Source organism: Amia ocellicauda, chromosome 20 (assembly GCF_036373705.1).
Source record: "Amia ocellicauda isolate fAmiCal2 chromosome 20, fAmiCal2.hap1, whole genome shotgun sequence".
Classification (NCBI taxonomy): domain Eukaryota; kingdom Metazoa; phylum Chordata; class Actinopteri; order Amiiformes; family Amiidae; genus Amia; species Amia ocellicauda.
In genome coordinates, this window is record NC_089869.1 from 19,370,917 (window position 1) to 19,390,009 (window position 19,093).

The window sequence follows — 19,093 nt, forward strand, 5'->3', positions numbered from 1 at the left end:
TTACACTGCTGTTATGCAGGCATCTACACAAAAAATAGCAACATAGTCTACTTTTCTTTCTCTGACCTCTGTTGTCATTGTTCATCTGATTAGTGGTCAAAATACTGAGTGTTGTGTCACCCCACGTTCTTTTGTATGAATCATTTATTTATCTTTCTACCATTTTCAAAAAGGGCTTTAATTCCTCGGCCCATCAGATGCTGTAATCCGAGTAATGCAAGTCCCTCACAATAGCTCTGACTAAGCAGGTCAGTAAAAAGGATTAGCTTTACAATGGGAAAGAGTATCTAATCTTCTTTTGGTATGTTCTTTTTTAGCAGTGTCTGCATGTTATTGGTAGAGGCAGTTTTCAGTTGTACTCATATGCATCATGAAGCCGAGCTTATTTATAACTAACAGAACGAGTGCAGAGAGGAGGCAATGACATTCATTTGGGATTTTCAGTTGGTGTTCTATCGCATCGTGGATTTATCTAAACTTTATGCTGAATTTGCATTAAGGTGCGCTTACCAGGCAAAGCACAGCGTCCATTATGAGTGGATCTTCTTCTCCACATGCCTGACTTCCTTCTTCTTCAGTTTGTATCCATCCCCGTGCTGTGAAAGAAAGAGAAGTATTAGAAATTGTATTGACAGTTTTCGGCTGCACAAAGTACGCTGAAGCACAGAAACAAAGCAGCCGCTTATGGGATTCAATGAAGAAGAACTGTGAAAAAACGTGCTGGTGGGAAAAAATTGAAAAATTAAAATAAACGACTTCTCCTTCCTTGCATTTTGCACATCAGACAAAACCAGGAACCCTCATGACAAATTTTAGCAACAGCTAAAGTATGTTAGTAAAACACACCAGGGCAAAACCAAGTCAAACCACACAAAGACCTTTAGGCTTTAACTACCAAACAAAGCACTGCACCCTATTTACCTGGACAATATAAGGCATTTGTCTCTATTGGGTTGAGATCTGGTGACTGTGGGGGCCAGTTTAGTACAGTGAACTCATTGTCATGTTCAAGAAACCAATTTGAAATGATTCGACCTTTGTGACATGGTGCATTATCCTGCTGGAAGTAGCCATCAGAGGATGGGTACATGGTGGTCATAAAGGGATGGACATGGTCAGAAACAATGCTCAGGTAGGCCGTGGCATTTAAACGATGCCCAATTGGCACTAAGGGGCCCAAAGTGTGCCAAGAAAACATCCCCCACACCATTACACCACCACCACCAGCCTGCACAGTGGTAACAAGGCATGATGGATCCATGTTCTCATTCTGTTTACGCCAAATTCTGACTCTACCATCTGAATGTCTCAACAGAAATCGAGACTCATCAGACCAGGCAACATTTTTCCAGTCTTCAACTGTCCAATTTTGGTGAGCTTGTGCAAATTGTAGCCTCTTTTTCCTATTTGTAGTGGAGATGAGTGGTACCCGGTGGGGTCTTCTGCTGTTGTAGCCCATCCGCCTCAAGGTTGTACGTGTTGTGGCTTCACAAATGCTTTGCTGCATACCTCGGTTGTAACGAGTGGTTATTTCAGTCAAAGTTGCTCTTCTATCAGCTTGAATCAGTCGGCCCATTCTCCTCTGACCTCTAGCATCAACAAGGCATTTTCGCCCACAGGACTGCCGCATACTGGATGTTTTTCCCTTTTCACACCATTCTTTGTAAACCCTAGAAATGGTTGTGCGTGAAAATCCCAGTAACTGAGCAGATTGTGAAATACTCAGACCAGCCCGTCTGGCACCAACAACCATGCCACGCTCAAAATTGCTTAAATCACCTTTCTTTCCCATTCAGACATTCAGTTTGGAGTTCAGGAGATTGTCTTGACCAGGACCACACCCCTAAATGCATTGAAGCAACTGCCATGTGATTGGTTGGTTAGATAATTGCATTAATGAGAAATTGAACAGGTGTTCCTAATAATCCTTTAGGTGAGTGTATGTCAAGATGTTACAATGTTTCATAAGATTCAATACAATGAACTAACTCTTAATTATTAATTTAAACATCTTAGCTGATGGTAAGAAGGTTTACATATCTTGTTGATAATGTGTACGTTTGTTTTAGCAGAGAGGGTCAGAGATGGACAGCATATATTTTCTTGCACAGACACTTTAGAAGCCGAACCACAACAAACTCAAAATGGCACCAGGATTCTGATTTGAGTGAATACAGAGATCAGGATCCTGCGGCCCAGATTCAGACAGTGCAGTTGGATTTTGAACTCCCCCAACCTCCTTTGCACTTTGTGTTTCTAACAACTTAGAGCTGGCTTCCTCCTCCACGTGTGGCATTTGCTTGGAGTCCACTTCTCTTTTCACCTTTGCACGCTCTCTGTCATCTGAAGTAACCACACGTCGGATTACTTTCCTGATAACCTGCAAGAGGGATACATGCTCAGCAACAGGTACCGCTGTTTCCAGACCAGAAGGAAGTGCATTGTGTGGGCAAGGCCAGAGAACATCGATCAGAAATTACTTTTCTCGTTATGATGTTACCATCTTCATCTGTGAACTGCTCCTCTGTGACTGATTCACCAGGAATGTTTTTGGCCTGCTCTCCCTAAAGAATGCACAACAAGACATGTAAAAAAAAAAAAAAAAAAAATCTTCACACTCTACATAAGTTACAATCACCATCTGTCTGTTGCCAATGCGTGGGTTCATATATTTTAAAAGGAAGAATTGAGGTCACACTTCACTGTGTAAAAGTGTTGCTTTACAACAGCAAAAGAGACACAGTCGCAGGAAAAGATTTTCATGTCTTGTTAAAAAATCTGATAGTCCGATTCCTTTCCTTGTAGCTATTCTTAAATTGCTTTAATAGTGCAGAATTGGTTGTTGTATATTTTGTGGTTACAGCAGGGAAATTCTCAACCAAAGCCAGAAACTCTCCGCTAGATAAACAGGTAAATGTTTTGCTTGAATCTTGTTTTGCTTGGAATAGGATGGGAGTGTAAAACTCCCAGCTGTATCCTTTACAGTCAAACAACAAAACCAATACAATTATTTCAAATGAATGCAGGTGACAGGAGATGGTGGTTATAACAAGCAATGTTTATAAAATGCAATCTATTTTCTATTTTGGAAACCACAACCAGCAAGGGGTGTGCAAAAATGTGTGTTGCTTGATATATGATGATACAGTTATCTAATGCTCCGTAATACTGAAACATAAATGTCTGGTGACTTTTAGATGGATTCAATCTTACTGTTCACGTGAAAGAGGGAATGCTGTAAATAATATGAATAGAAGTTTGTTGCACAGCCTTAGAGTGAACATATCATGCAAAGCACCTGCTTCTGTTTGCCATCAACATCAGAATAATATTCCCCAATACAAAAATATGTTTTGAAACATGTTTCTTTCTATCAAAACAAAAAGGCAGGTTTTATTAACTCAACAAGTTGATGTTTGTAAGGCTAAAACTGTTAGAAACAATGTTTAAAACTTAAAATGCCATTACATTTTTTTTTATTTTCATTGAATATGTTTAAAATGTGTCTTGCAGTGGTTGTTTTTCTGATGTGGAATTAACTTCTATATTCCATTCTGAAAATGTTTTAGTCAAACAGAGTTGTCTTGGGAACATTTCACAAACAAACTACAATTTAAATGGCATTTTAAGCTACTTCCCAAAGTTACGTTGCACCTGATTTACATAAATTTGACTTTACGTAAAATGTTCCCGTAGGCCCCATTATGAAAAATCTTACGGAAAGAGTTACGGAAAATGTAAGTTAGATACGTAAAGAGTAAGCAGTGCAAGTATTGGGTTTCTGACTCTGGAGTTGGGGAACGGAACCCTTACATCAGAGACCATCTTTATTTTGAAAATCATCAGATATGTAATATTTAGAAATACATATTTTCCTTATATTCTCTGGTGGAGAAATATTTACTAAAGGCATGCATGGAAGTATTATAAAAAATACCCCATTATAATTTGAAACTACCAGCTGCTGATTCACATACCTTTATCAAACTAGTCAGAATGAAAAACATGCCCGTGTTCACAAAAAGCCAAAACCACAGCAAAGACAACTATATATCAGAGAAATTGCCATGACACCACAGCAGTCCACAATGGAGTCCACACCAAGGCTAGGAGCACCAAACTAGTAACTGGAACCACTGGATACCTTCAAAATCACCCGTCGCCGGAAAACTCTGGTGGTGACAGTCCGTTCTTCTTCCGAGCTTGAGTCACTATCTCTATGTTCCTGATAAATGTATTTCAGCATATTGTATTAACAAATGCATATACACAACAACCAGCGACCTTAAAAGCATGGTATGGGGCAGAAGATCTTTGCTGAGATTATTAAACCACCAGTCTGTGCTGAGATCATTAACATGGGATTAGCTTTGTATGATTCGGCTGCTGTTGTCTTCCGCAAATTTCCAGCAAAACAACAACAAGGATAAACAATTATGTACTTGAACACATTAATTTTCTTTACAAGGGCTTGCAAAAACACAAGCTTATCACTGTGAAAAAACAAGAGTTCAATTGGGAATGCATAGGAATTACATCAGATCTTACATATGCTTAGTTAGTTTGATTATGAGTACTCCATTTTACCAGTCCTGAAGAGACCTAGAAGTAACTTATCAAAAGTATTACAAAAAAGATATATACTGTAATCAGAAAAAAGAAAACATTAATATCACATTAATATACCTCCTATCTTGTGTATAAATGTCATTCCAGTCATAGAATTATTGGTATTTAAATATTCTCCTCCTTTGAAAAATAGAATATAAATTAAGATTGCCCATCTTCCTTCTGGGGTGCTTCGTACAAATCAGTCCATGAAAATCCCTGCAAGCCAACATCAGAAAAAATAGAACAGGACAGAATATTCTCTTTTCTAAAAGGATATGAAATCTCTGCCAAAGCACCGGTTTAACCAGAAAAGAAATACAGCATTACCTGCACTCTGTGCTCTGATGTGACCGTATCCTCTTCCTTGATGCTTGGTCCGGCCCTGCCATCTTCCAGAGACTCCCAGCTCGATCTCTTGCTGCTACCTGATGCGGGGGTGACCGGCTCATGCTTGCTCAGCTCCTCTGGGGACCGGGGGTGCTCGGACGCAGGGTGCTCCTCGATGCGGACTGAGCCCTTCTGGACCTTCTGCTTGCTGGCCTGGGTTTTCACTCCGTTGGCAGGCTCTTGCACCCCCGACAGGAGCTCTACGTGTTCTCCGTTCTGTTTCGGCTTCCCTGCCTGTTCCTTTGAGGATGAGGTAATGGACTCACTGGACTGCTCTTGGCTAGAGGGTGAAGTTGAAAGCAAAATGCCAAGAGTTACTCCAGTACGCCCAAAATCATCCATCAAATGACATACAGCATAATACAGTTAACTGAAAATTAAAAAATACATAGTCTTTCTATACGGCATGTTATTGCAGTAGTTATATATGTTATTTGTTAAGACACAGCTTGTAATGTTGGTCAAGTTTTGTTGGCTACATTGATTGGCCAGGTTAATGTTTTGTGTGTGTTTTTTTTTCTTCAGAAGCATATTAAATAAAATAGTGTACACTTTTAGTTTTTCTCTACAGTAAACATGTGTTCTTTACTTATATAGTCATGTTTATATAATCGAATTGGTCACTATACAGAGGTTCTGAATGAAACAAGGTTTCAAATCTTTTTATGCTGGTGCTTTGTTTAAAGCTCTCATGCACAAGTCTTTTACTTGTGATTTCCATTAATTCCACATTTTGAAAACAAAACCAGATTTACATAAACAGATAAGAGAAGTTTGTACCTGTTTTCCTGTCGATCTAGCAAGTCAGAGCTTAGACTACGACCAGGTGTGGGCGGCTCCACGTTAACGCTTGAGGTCTCGCTGTGCCAACCTGGAATTGAAGACATGCCTTTTTCTGCTTGTTGTACTTGTTTCAAAATAGCCTGCAATCTTTCCTCTGTCATCTCCTGGCCCTCCGAGCCTTCCTCCAGTCTAATGTCTTCCAGAAGAGACTTAAGCTTTTCTTCTGTCATTTCCTCCTCTTCCTCCTCAGAACCAGACTGACTGCCCTCTCCCTCTGCAATGACCCCGACAAGTGTAGCCGAACCGGGGGCCCCTGCCTGGGTGCTTCCCTCTGGCCGCTCATCCCGCCGCCGCGACCTTTCCGAAAACGTACCTTGCCCTTGCGCGACCCCTGCTTTGTCACCGTGTTCGGGAGAGGTGGGCGACTCCTGACTAAGCTGTGAATCCTCTTCCTGGTGGGCTGCTCTGTGGTCATCCAGAGAGGTGTCTTCTGCTGAGACCTTGGGTGGCTTTGTGGTGGCAGAAGAGCTTTGCGGTTGCAGAGGCAATGACAGATTGCTGGGTCTACTGGGGTTTCTAGTGGGAGAGTCTACGCTATGCTGATCACTAAAAACATCATCTTTCCAGAGTGGTGTGGGCGGCTCATAACACAACCCAGTGGGAGTCTGCAGTTCCATTTGGATGCTGTTGTAACCTGGGTAAGATAACATAGTTGGACTGACATGGAGCAACACATCACAGGAACCACATATGAAATGCATGAATTAAATTAAAGGGAAAATGTCACATAGATTTATCACGTACACACAAAGAGACGTAAATTCGATTTCCAAATGTATCAATCACCATCGCGATAGGAATGCCATTTTCTTTTTAAAAGTTAATGACATTCTTTTTATAAGTCTGCAACAATGCAGGCAATTATCTTTTAAAAACACATAACAAATGTTGCTCTTTTTGCTATTCTTTATATTTTGCACAGTCTTTAAAGGGCAAAGTTATTGGGCACGTAATGCGTCTAAAATGTACTTGAAACAATCTGATGTGAAATGTTGTGAGTGGCAATGAAAATGTGACTCAAAGGGTTGGAAAGATGACAAAAACACAAGTCTACAGGTAGACCTCAGACACAGAGGCGTGGTTGAAATGTGAACACGGAGTCGAAGAGGAAGGGGATTTGGGACAGGAGGGGGTGGCAGGGGAACAAGGAACTATCAAGCACACTGAAGATATAAAGAAAAAGAAAAAACACAAACGACATGAGCAAGACAAGACCTAAACATGTAAGAAGGCAGCCCTAATTCAGGTATCAACACACTAAGAAGTCATGATGGATAGAGCCGCAGGCCCGGCCACGGCAAGACGATAGTGCAGCGTAGAGTGAACGGGGGGGGAGAGAGGCTGGTCTACGTTTACTGACAAGCGGATTCTTTACACTGCCAGGAAGGATTGCTGGGAGGGTTGCCAGTGCCAGAGGAAGGTGGAGGTGGTCTGGTTTTGCAGAGGAAGCAAAGTTCTAGGGAGGTTCAGAGAGATAGGAGAGACAGGACCAAGCAGATCTAAGGCTACAAAAAAGCAGACTTTCCCTCATTACCAAGGCTACAACCAAAGAAAGAAAGCATTAAAATGAGATTCGTTTCTATGGCTCAAACAGAGGAAAAATCTACCCATTAAAAGCGGTGTGCAACAGCATGCCAAGAAAGCGATTTGGTTTTCATAATTATGTTTCCATGTATGCCTTTGACTTATATTTGAGCCCCCCCAACCCATCAAACTGGCCTTTAATATCGAACTATTAGGAAAAAAAAACAATTCTAAGTGGATTCCTTCTTACATTTGAAAGATTAGGCAGATTTGAACAATCCATCAAAAGGTAAATACATATAAACATAACTATTATGGAACCAAACACCACTGAAAAAGCACCATGCTTGGAAGTGTCTTAAAAAGATGTAAACACAGTTGTATTCTGAATACACTTCACTAGCGTTATTATTTTAATTTGTTTCCCTGTAGATGAGGAAACGGAAAACTCACTAAAAAGATCAGGAAATTGTTGATCAGGGGAGTTCATACTTCTAGGGGCAATTTGAGATTAGACACCCTTCCTGTTATTGTCCAATTGGGCATCAAAAAGCATGTTAAATTTCATTATTTAGACATTGTTCTAGAAGAGGACAAAAAGGACAGATAGAGTTCAGCTAGATGGAGCTAAACTTTACCATCAGCCTGATCCAGGAATACAGCGCTATCATCTGCAAAACTTCTTGTGCCTGAAATGTTACCATAATCAAATATTGGCCCTTCCAGCAAGGTCACAATATCCATCCGATTGATCTTTGTCAGGACTGCAGTTAAGGCATCAGCTAGAACAGGGGAAGAGGAGATATGGGTTAATATTGTGACCAACAGAAACTAAAACAAAACTACACAAACAAACCAACTAACTTTTCAGCTTATAAATGTGGGTTTATGCCCGAGAGGAGATGGGTAATGTTTTTATTTATTTATTGATGGATGTATTTATTTTTCATTTCAATGTTCACCTTAGCAGAACATTTTGTATTTACTCCTAATGAGGAGGAAAAGACTGTGCTGTTTAGACATTTCAATTAAAAAACAAAACAAACATACATCTTACAAAAGGACCCGTTCCAAAGGAGCAAACTCCAGATAAAGGGCCATTTCATCTCTCTATGCTTATCTTTCTCACTTGGTCTGTGGACGTCACATTGGCTTCATGGTGCTTCTTGCCTTAAGACATCTAAACCCGTGCTGAGGGGGGGGGCAGGCAGCTGAGGTCCTGTGGGTCCGGGTGGAGGAGCAACCCCACAGAAATCCTCTCAGCCGTGAATAACAGATATGAACTTGCAGACCTACAGAGGTCACCTTTCTGTTCAGCGAATGCTTTCAGCCACCTCAGTAAAGACCCTCTAAATCTGACGAATTATGGGGTCACTCAGGCCATCAGGATTAGAAGTTATATTTGTAATTATTGTCAGAGGCTTGCTATACGTGTAATAATGCCTCGAAGGCTTCAACAGCTCCCCTAAAACAATTCAAACTTGCAAATCGATGGGGATTCAATACATTTGACCAAAAAATGTATTTGAAGTCATGAAAACATTGGGATTTAAGAGAACACCAATAATCCTTGAATAGCTCTAAACACCTTTGTATGTGTAACAGCTGTTTAGTCAGAAACATTTAAATAAACGTAAGCGATCGGAAAGGAGGCACTTACTTGTAGCGTTTTTACCGTCTCTGCTAACCCATTTCTTTAATAACATGAAACTCTGTGCTGTCAACGAGTTGGGGTTCTCCACTCGAATGTGGTTTATTTCATCTACTGAGAAATTCATTTCTCTGGCCAGCTCTGAAACACATTAAAAATACATTAGAAGCCTTGTAGAGATGTAAAATGGGCCTAGTGCTGCTGCAATGCAGTCAGGTTTGTGTATTGCAGATGGCACCCCCCTGATACATTCACTTCCTTGAAAGCTTTTTAAATGTATTACCTAATATATATTCAGTTATCAAAAAGCCAAATACAACATACTAGATCAAGAAAGAAGAATAACAGAACAAAGTACAATAAATTATATGAATGTTAGTTTAATAGGTGTATTTCCCTGTGTTTGCTAACTCAGAGATGTCCTTTAGATGGCAATATTTCTCACTTTACTGTCAAGCTTACCAGTCCAGCTCAGACCCAGATGATCAGCTACTATTGCCATTCGCAGATCAGTCCGGTCACATGGACTCTGTGGGCCTGTGATGCACAAATGTTAGATTTAGGTTCCATTTTGAGATTTAGGAATGGATGATTAAAAAGAGGCTGTAACCTTTTCTGGCCATTTTTTGATTTAGGTAAATACAATTAAACAAAATACTTTAAATACTTGACATCGTCCTTAGGTAATGGTCGGTGTTATCATTGATCAATTCAGGCATATTGATTTTAGCTTATTTATATTAAGTCAAGTAGTAGATCACACCACATATAAAATAAGGTCTAATATTACTTGGTTATCATTTACATTCCAATTGGTACCACTTCAGTGTTTGTCCTGGCAATGGCAAGGAAAGGGATGACAGGCACTTTATTACCGACTACCGCTTGTTAACTACGCACTGGTGCTCAGGTTAGATATGTGATTATGTATCCTATGAGTCTATGCAGGCAAGCCCTTTCAGACGAGAAATAAAAACAGAGAAAAACTGAAAACACAACCAAAAAGAAAACAAAAAACAAAAAAATAACCAACAAACAAAAATAAACCCCAATAGAATTAAATGTTTTTAAGTCTATGGATTTTCATGGAAAAACAAAAAACTAGGTGGTTTCACAGTGTCAATGGGACTAGACATGCTGACGGCCTGTGTGCTGGGCTAATGCGGTGTGGTTTGTGATACAACTCGATGGAGTCGTAGCTGCACTCTCTCTAGCCGCACAGACACAGACTCAGTAGCGCTCCACGGGAGACTAGCCAGCTGCTCGGTGCACCAGTCACTCTAGCATGCGGCGGAAACTGACTACTTCTATAGACTCTGAGAGGACAGTACACACAGATGACAATGACAGAATGACAGCTACAGTTAAGTCACGCCACAGGCAATCACAACGGCTCATGCACTAAGATCAACAAGTTTAAAATTTTACAAACTAGGCTTGATCTCCATGATGTGAGCCACGTGAGGCCCTGAAACCTGACTGCCTTCATTCCCACCAGTCCGCCTACTCCTCCTTCTCTCACTGTCGGCCTTTTCAACCTTTGATTTTATAGGCGCTGCCTCAGTTTTCGAGTATCTAGCAGACCTCGGTGTAATGGACGGTTGGCATACTTGAGCGGCTTCGGACAATGACGTGTTCCTTGACGTGCTGTCTTCATCGTCTGACAGTTCTGACTGCATCTTTTTTTCTTCATCAGAAAGGCGATCCACAAGTTTTAATGTCTCACCACTAATACTCTTAAAGTATTCAATGGAGCGTTTACAGACCTCACTCAAGTGGTCTCGGCCTGTTTTAGTGGCTGGGGCCGTGCTACAGCTAGATCTGTCTTTAACAGGTAGTCTGGAAGGTACCTGTTTTGATTTTTCCTTCTCAATCTTTCCTGACCGGGACACAATGTGAACTGTAATAGGAGGACTAACATTACCCTTTGTGACATCTTTAACTGGAATTCTAGACCTGGGTTCTACAGATGTAGTAATATCTATTATTTTCCTGCCCTCAGTTTTAACACAATTTTTTAGGTTATGCTTCCCTGCTTTCTGAGCTGGAGTTTGTATACGTGATGCTGGATTGGAGGCCTTAATTGGCAACCTTGATTTTGGCAGCTTCACTTCAGTGTCCATCAATTTATTCATGTCTCTGCTTTGCTCCCATTGCTTGCTATTTTCCTTTAGCTTCTCTGACTCGCTAAAGAATAAAGCATCTATCGTACTAACCTTCTGAACAGAGGGCTCGGGGGCTGACTGTAAATTAAACACAACACTACTGCACTGAATGTAATTTGCTTCTATGTTTGAAGAGTCAAAGTTATTGTTGTTATTGAAATTATCTGTTGGAAACAGCGTTCTCTCTGGCAACTTCCTGAGGTCAGTCATTTTGATAGGCTTAGTTTCCACATGCATTTCTAGGTCTGAACTTTCTGAGATATGATTATCTGATGTTTCAGCTTTAGAATCAGTCACTTCCACTGAACCAGCATCTTTTTTCATTGTGATGGAAGCAGCAATTCCCATTTTAATGGGGGTACGTAATTTAGAATCAACTTTGGAGGCAGTAATAGTACATGAAGACATCTCCACTATGTTGTCAGCAGAAGATGTGTCCAGACAGTAAGTGCTGGTCTGAATAATATCACACTCAACTGTTTTACTGTCTGCAGGGGCTTCTACCTTTATTTCTATCAGGGATTCTCCCGACAGTGGCTCTGCTACAACTGCACCTGTCTTTTTAACCCCTTCCCCTTTGTCCCCTGACTTCCCTTCAGAAGTATGCTCACCAATCTGAAAAAACTGAAGTCTTTCTTCAACAAAATCCCGCTTGCTCATGTCAATTGCCCCACTGCGAGTCATCTCAAACATCTTCCCTTCATGAAACGGGAAGGGATTGGGCTCACTAGTTGGAGTGCTTTCGTCAGTTGGGGTTCTGGCAGGGGTTGTATCTGGTGTAGTTGCTTGAGACCTGTCCTCTACAGCTAAGCCAAAAGGCTTGGGCTCGTCATCTTTTATTCTAGCATCAAAAACTTCATCATCGCCTCCTTTGCTTGACCAAGGATCAAAGTCCAAGCTTTTGGTTGCAACTGTTTTAAACGGGGTGGCAAACTCCTCCTCTAATTTGTAGCTAAAGTAAGAATCAGGAAATCCCTGTCTATCAGGGTGTCTTCCTTCTAAGGTGTAGTTCAGGCCATCCTGTTCTTCTTCTGTTTTATTGTCCGAGTCACCTTTTGTTTCATTTGCAACCTTACCCTCTTCCTCAATGACTTCAAGCTTCGTTTGACTAAAAGAGCGATCGCATGGCTTCAAAATGCCCTCTGTTGCCCATATATCTTTTTTACCCTCAATGGGCAGGCTACACGGCTTGGGATCTTGTTCACTTAAGCCATCATCTTCATCTTGTAGGTCATATCCATCCAGAGAATCAATTTCGGTAGCATCAGTGTCATGTGAAAACTCGGCAGTTGTTGCAATAGAACAGTCTGTTATCGATTGGTCATTCCCATTTTGTTCAAATTCAAAATCGTCCCCTTTTCCAGCACCATTGGGGCTAGATTCCTTGTAGTTTCCATTCCTCTCTTGCTTTTTAGGTTTGGATTTCTGCTCCTGCTCCTTCTCCTCCTCCGAGATCTTGAAGGTGTACTTCTTGAAAGGAATGGGTTGAAAAACTGATTCATCGTCACTCGAAGAGCTGTCATCTGCGCCAGGTGGAAGAGGAGACGGCGGCTGAACTCTTATAACAGGTTCAGCAAGTAGATGCTTATCATGTTCCTCCTGAAGATTGACTTCCATCATTTCCATCTCTGTTTCCGATGAAGGACATGACCCTTTTTTTTCAGCATCTGATTGTTCGGAATCCAGTGGAGGGGGTGGAGGAAATTCGATATAGGCAACTCTTTTGTCCTTTATTCTTTTTCCAGACTCTTTGTTGTCATTTGTGGGCTCAGAGGTGGGTAGCTTATTCCTTTCCGGTGGAGATTCCTTAAAGGAAAATGGTTTGCTTTGTTCCTCCTCCTCAGATTCTTCGGAAACTTCGGGGATCGGACTTGGTTTGCCTGGTATAAAAGCTATCAGTGAATCTGGTGTTCTGGAGGTAAGGTCATAGCTCACCTCCTCAGAACTGGGAGTCTCAGGTGTTAAGGGACTTTTCCCAGAGCTGTCCAGAAATGAAACCTGTTCCAGGGTGTCATCTTCAGGGCTACCTTGTGGAGATGGTGGTTGTTTCTGTTTAACTGTAATAAAAGCTCCCCTTGTCTCCTGCACAGTCCGACTTTCCTGACTAACTATTTTTTTGTATGATCCCTGCTGTCCACCTGTCGTTTCTTTTTCATACTGCTTGCCTACTTGAAAAATACTAACATAGACAGGCAAGGTTTTAATATCTTTGAATTTTTCAGCAGTTACTAATGGTGCTACTTTCTCCATATACTCTATCGGACTGGCATCAACATAATCATTTGAGAAAGAGTCTTTCATAGGACTACATTCTAATGAATCGGGAGATTTGCTTGTGGAAGACTCCATCTCATCCCTAGTTTCAGAACTACCCTGAGATCTGTTCTTACCTAAGGCAGGTATTTGTGACCCACTTCTTTTTGAGGGTTTAGTAAGTGTTTCTGGCTTTGACCTTTTGGACTGGTCATTGTCTGATACACTAGATGACATTCTGACTGGGATCTGCGATGGACTTAGTTCCACCTTTTTTTTTAAGGTCTTGGTTCGTGCGTCACCCATGCTGTCAACATCTTCCCGAATTACAAGTTCTGTATAGATAATTTGTTTTGATGGGGAACATATTGTAGATTCTTTAGCAGGAGACCCATTTGTTTGTTGGTCAGTTTCTCTACTATCACTATCACTGCTCTCTTTTAATGAATCATGAACAAGTGTGTGTGTTATTTTCTCCTTTTGTGCCTTGTAGTTTGAATTCCCTTGGTTTTCCCAAGTCCTGAAGATTTTTTTTTCCATATCTCCATTTGAATTGGGATCCTTCCCATTTGCTCCTTGTAAATGCTTAGGAGACGTAGTTTCCGACATGTGTTTGTGTTGGTCACTTGATTGTATTTGAGCAACCGAAGAACTCTGGGACTTAACAGTGTCAGTGCTTTGTGAAGGGGCGACTTTGACTTTCTCACTATCTACATCTTGCCTAAGAGTCACACCTTCATCTGTGTTATCTGTTGATTTTGGAGTCTTTGCTCCAGTAAAAGGCTGATATATTGGAAGCTTGCTTTCCTGCAGTTTTTTCACAGGGGTTTTTGTCTGCCCACACTGTGGACCTTTTTCTTGCGTCTGCTGAAACTGATCTGGTTCAAATTTTTGTCTTACAGAACTCACTTTTGATGGCTGTAGTTGAAAAGGTTGGGAAGCCTCACCTGCCTTGTTTTGTGGAACACTATCTCCCTGTTTCACTGTGTCATCTGTAAACCGAGAAAACACTCGTCTTTCGGGGCTGTTTGGCAAGCTCGCACACTTCCTTTCATTAGAGCTGCCAAATAACTTGCCCATGGACGGTTCTCTTAGCTTTGCCTTACCCCATTCCTCACTACTTGCTCCATTTTTATGCTGCACCTTTTCAGGGCTGCTGCTGGTAGAACTAGGCCCAGACCGTGTTTCTCTGGAATCTTTTTTGTGGGGCTTCTTCTCTGGAGACTGAAGCTCATCATTCAGTTTCTCTGTTTTGTCACGAAAAAACTGAGAAACCTCATTCAGTTTTTCTTCTGCTTCCTTTACAGTCCGATCTACTCTGTCTTCATATATGAGTTTTTCTCTATTCCTGTCAAGCCTGTCTTCGGTGAAACGCATCCACACAGCATGCTTTGGGCTACCAGGCTCTGCAGTATAGTGCAGGACTGTTAGCTTGTCATAGTGCTCATCCTTATTAGCAATTTTACCTGCTCCATTCCCCGATGCATCCCTTGAAGACTTCAAAAGGAATTCTTTCTTGGGGGCGGAGGACATTTTTTCACTGTAATAACTCTCTGCTCCCTGTGTCTCTGAGCTTAGGGCATGTGGCTGGTCCGTCACAGAGTCCTCTGTGTCAGAATGAGATATGTCTAACTTTTCAGAATGCAGCATTTTTTCTGCAAACCTGTATGACTCTCCCCTTAGCTCTGATAACTCATCGTCATGATACTCAACAGAGTGCTGGCTTAATAGTTTTAATGTTTTATATGAATCATCAGAGATTAGTTGTGCAGAACTAGGACGACTATCTTCTTCCTGCGATACAGGAGTATTCACTCTGGATGATTCCAAATAGGAAGGAAGTGACTCTTCAGCAGTAAGCTCCTCCTCTTCCTGTTGTGCCTCATAATCAACATCTACCTTGTCTGTCAGTTCCCTGCCTCCATGATCCCCCTGCAAATGCTCTTTCTGATAAACATACATTTCTTTCTCGGGGTGCTTTTTTGTCTCGCGAATGATAACTTCAGTCGGTTCAGTCTTGTTGCCTTTTTCAATATGAACCTCAATTATTCTTTCGACTTTGGGCTTTGCTTTTATATCTTTTTCAGCATGTCTTGGTGAAGTTTCACCTCCTTTGATAGAATCGCTGGTAGTCTTGTGCTCAAATAAGCCAGCTAGCTCTTTGGAGGGATCCCTACCTGACTGGAATGCTTTCATTATGTCACGGACAGACATTGTTTCCTCGATTCGTTCAGAGGTGGCCTCTTTGCTGGGGGGTTTATGGTAGACCATTCGGGTAGTCGTTGTGATATGGGTCTCTTCTTTAACACGCATACCTTTGCTCATAGCAGCCTTGTGATCGTCTTCCTCAGAGTTAACTTTCATCTGAAAAGCCTTAACTTTGTCTTTAATGGATCCATTCGTTTTCTGGTCTGATTCTATACACATGGGTGCTTTTGATTGCCCAGCTTCCTCCAGTTGGGATTCCTGAGTTTCATCTGTCGAGGGCTCGTAACTTCTTATAACATGGACTACCTCAGTTCGAGTTTCTGTAATTACAGGGGGAATGGGTACATCATGAAACAGTGGCTTTGGCCCCGTGCTCTCTGCACTTTGAGGAGCCGAAGGGGTCTTTTCACTCCTCGTTTCAAAGCCACTGTCTGACAGAGGACTCTTATCTTGGTCGTGCTGTGAAAAGTCATCTGGAGATTCTAATATAGAATCAGTACCAAAAACAGCATCTGCAAGTTTGCATAATTCTTTCTCAGAGGCAGAGGACCTCATGTTCGCTGGTGGCATTTTTAGTTTGTGTTCTTGCAGTGCTATCGCAGGTTTGAGGACACGTTTCTGTTTTTCTTCCCCCTCTTTTTTCACCTCATCATATCTGTACTTTTTCGAAAGAGAGCTAGCACCAATCTCATTTGTCAAGTAGTCAACCACCCTTGCTAAATTAAAATCTTTGTCAGAAACTGATTTTGTTTTAGCTTGAACAGTTTCCATGTCATAGCTTGGAAGACATTTCCTGGCATTTTGTTGGGCTTCCTCTATTTCATCTCTTGAAAACTCAACCCAGTCCTCTTCGGGTGAGCTATCTTTAGAAGAGTCTTTATTTTCACTCAGAGCATCCTTCTTTAGGATTTCACTAACTTTAACTAGATCTTCCTTGACCTTTTCGACTATTCTAAAAGGTTCCTCGTCTTCAATTTTAGGCTCTTTTGGAGTGTCCGATTGGAAGCTTTTAGAGGTCGAGCTGGAATCTGTCTGAAGGATAGCAGTCATCCTTATTAAGTCCTCTTTCATTTCTGCAACATCTTTCAATATTTCCTGACTTGAAGATAAAGAAGATGTGGTCGTTGTTTTAAGGGCTGCTGGGGAAATAAACAAGGAAGATTTAATTGGTGACAAAGTCCTAGAAAAGGAAGACTGGGACTGTGTGCGTGCCTCCGTGGGCATAGTCTTCAAGGGTGAAAGGATAGCAGCTGTGGATTTTGTAACAGAAGTGGTCTCAGGGAGTTTTTTTAATTGAGATTCTGGTAAGACGTTTACCATGGAATACACTGGCACAGTGATTGTAGCCGACGTGACAGAAGTGGTTGGTGAGGATGGAGATCTCAGTGAGGCATATATAGAACTTGTGGACTGAGTTCTCATTGTTTGGTACGCTGAGGATGTTGAAGAGGACATCGATTTAAGTGGCGCGTAGGCAGGTGCGGTGCAGGAACTAAAGGACTTTTCCACCTCGTCAATTGCTGCACTGACACTGGTGGTGGCCGCATGTGTTGTTGCGTGTATCTTTTCCTGCAGACTGCAGGTTCCTCCAGAGATCAGCAGGGTGGAAGATGAAGATGGATATTTAATCGGTGAAACTGAGCCATTGAGCATAGCTGTTTCTGTAGAGGACACAGCAGACTTCACAGGTGAAGACAAGGAAGACACCAGCATTCCTTTGGGTGTCCCAGCAGCATCTGTGCTAGATTTCACTGAGGAGAGGGCAGATATTGCCTTCATAGGGGAAGACGTAACAGGTGCTGCAGAGGATATAACTGACTTAAACGGCAAACTTGAACTGTACATATTGACTGTCGATTTTGGAGATGCTGGTGGAGTCATGGTGATTGAAGATCTTTCCAGTAAAGACCCTGCAGTGGTAACAGGGGAAGTCCTTGACAGTGATGATGCAAGTCCTTTTACTGATGTAGGTTCTGGCCCAATGGAGGATTTACCTGGTGAAGACATTAATGTAGTGGAGACCTGAACAGGATATTGAGCCTGCTGAACTACAGTCTTTATCGGGGAAGAAATAGTCCTAAATGATCGGATTGGAGAAGCAACGTCGCTAACGGACTTCACTGAAGACGTCGTGGACGCTCCTAATGTTGACTTGATTGGAGACGCAGAAGAAATAGACCACACTGATTTTAACGGCGAGGCTGATGGGGTGTTGGATGACGAACTGGATAGAGAACCAAATCCAGATTTTCCTTGTCCAGGGATGGTAATAGGAGCTGCTGACCATGCCTGGTAAGATCTTGTTGAAAAGACAGGTTTGTAAGCGTAACCAGCAGGCAGTGTTCTTGTTGCACTTCGTTCAACTGTTTCTTAAATAATTAAATTAAAATCCAACATAAAATCAACAAAAATGATTGAAAAACAGAGAGACCAGAGAAAAAAAAAATTGGTCAGTGATTCTTGTATTATCAAAGAAGGAAGAACAATACATTCATGAGATTCTGAAATGGAAAAATGATCAAATAAAATGGAGCAAAAGAAAGATGATCCTTGTGATCCATGGTCCAAACGCAAAAAAATACCGAACAGAAGAAAAAGAAGCACAGTAAAGCACACAGAGCTACACAATGCGCAAGACAATGACAAACGGAACCGAAATATGTCGAGACAAACACAGAACCCAGAACAACAAAACGTCTACTCTATTGACTTTCGATGTGCTACTTTCCTAAATCTCTTGCTTACTGCTTATGCTAAAGTGCCTTTTATCTGTTTGATTTGAATGTCCATTTAAATGTTTTTAATTTTGTTGTTCTGACCAAAGAGAAATCAAAACTATAAGCCCCCTTGTACCTGTTTTAAAGCAAAATATATTATGGCAAAACACAGGTTCTGATGACTAGGTTTTAAATCCATAATAACTATGCATGTCATGCATGATTGAGTACCCTTTAGTGACAGGCGTTTGATCTGCAAAGTGTGAAGCACCTGGAAGAAAGTCCTTTCACAATCTTCCATGCATTTTTGTTAAAAAAAACAAAAACAAAAAAACGCTGCACAATCACAAAGCCAATAAGAGCAAGGAGCTTTCTTAAATCAGGAAAACCAAAAATTAAAAAGGAATTTTACTTTGACTTTAGTTTTCAGTATTAATTGTTATTGTGGTGAAATCAAAGTAAAATAAGTTATGGATGTTGTAATATATCCTTCTTTCATGGATGGGATTACAAAACAAAATGCTTTAACAAGGAAAACAATATTTAACAAAGTGGGCAAGCACAGCAACTTAAAAATCGCAAGAAACCATGCAAAGTATACCAGAAACACGCATGTGGACTTACACGTTATGTATGGCAGGATTATGCGGAAAACACATATAGATATATATTTTTATATGTATATGTATATATATGTATATGTATATATATATATATATATATATATATATATA

The 19,093-nt window shown here is 41.1% G+C and overlaps 1 protein-coding gene across 34 annotated transcripts in view; it reads right to left on the reverse strand.

Moving 5' to 3' along the window:
* The window catches only part of ank3b (ankyrin 3b), a 172,567-nt gene that overhangs the window by 1,631 nt on the left and 151,843 nt on the right, over nt 1-19,093 (reverse strand). For 25 of the 34 annotated variants that reach the window (XM_066693735.1, XM_066693731.1, XM_066693726.1 and 22 more), the window contains 9 exons: nt 9,479-9,553; nt 9,026-9,157; nt 8,004-8,147; nt 5,779-6,475; nt 4,939-5,278; nt 4,145-4,225; nt 2,481-2,564; nt 2,237-2,380; nt 511-596 (listed from right to left, as the gene is read on the reverse strand). In XM_066693735.1, coding sequence (XP_066549832.1) covers nt 531-596; nt 2,237-2,380; nt 2,481-2,564; nt 4,145-4,225; nt 4,939-5,278; nt 5,779-6,475; nt 8,004-8,147; nt 9,026-9,157; nt 9,479-9,553 — 1,763 coding nt within the window. In that variant the 3' untranslated portion in view covers nt 511-530. Of the gene's footprint in view, nt 1-510; nt 597-2,236; nt 2,381-2,480; nt 2,565-4,144; nt 4,226-4,938; nt 5,279-5,778; nt 6,476-8,003; nt 8,148-9,025; nt 9,158-9,478; nt 9,554-10,448; nt 17,738-19,093 lie in introns of those variants that run through there. The other 9 variants (XM_066693721.1, XM_066693724.1, XM_066693723.1 and 6 more) reach the window with 9 other exon arrangements.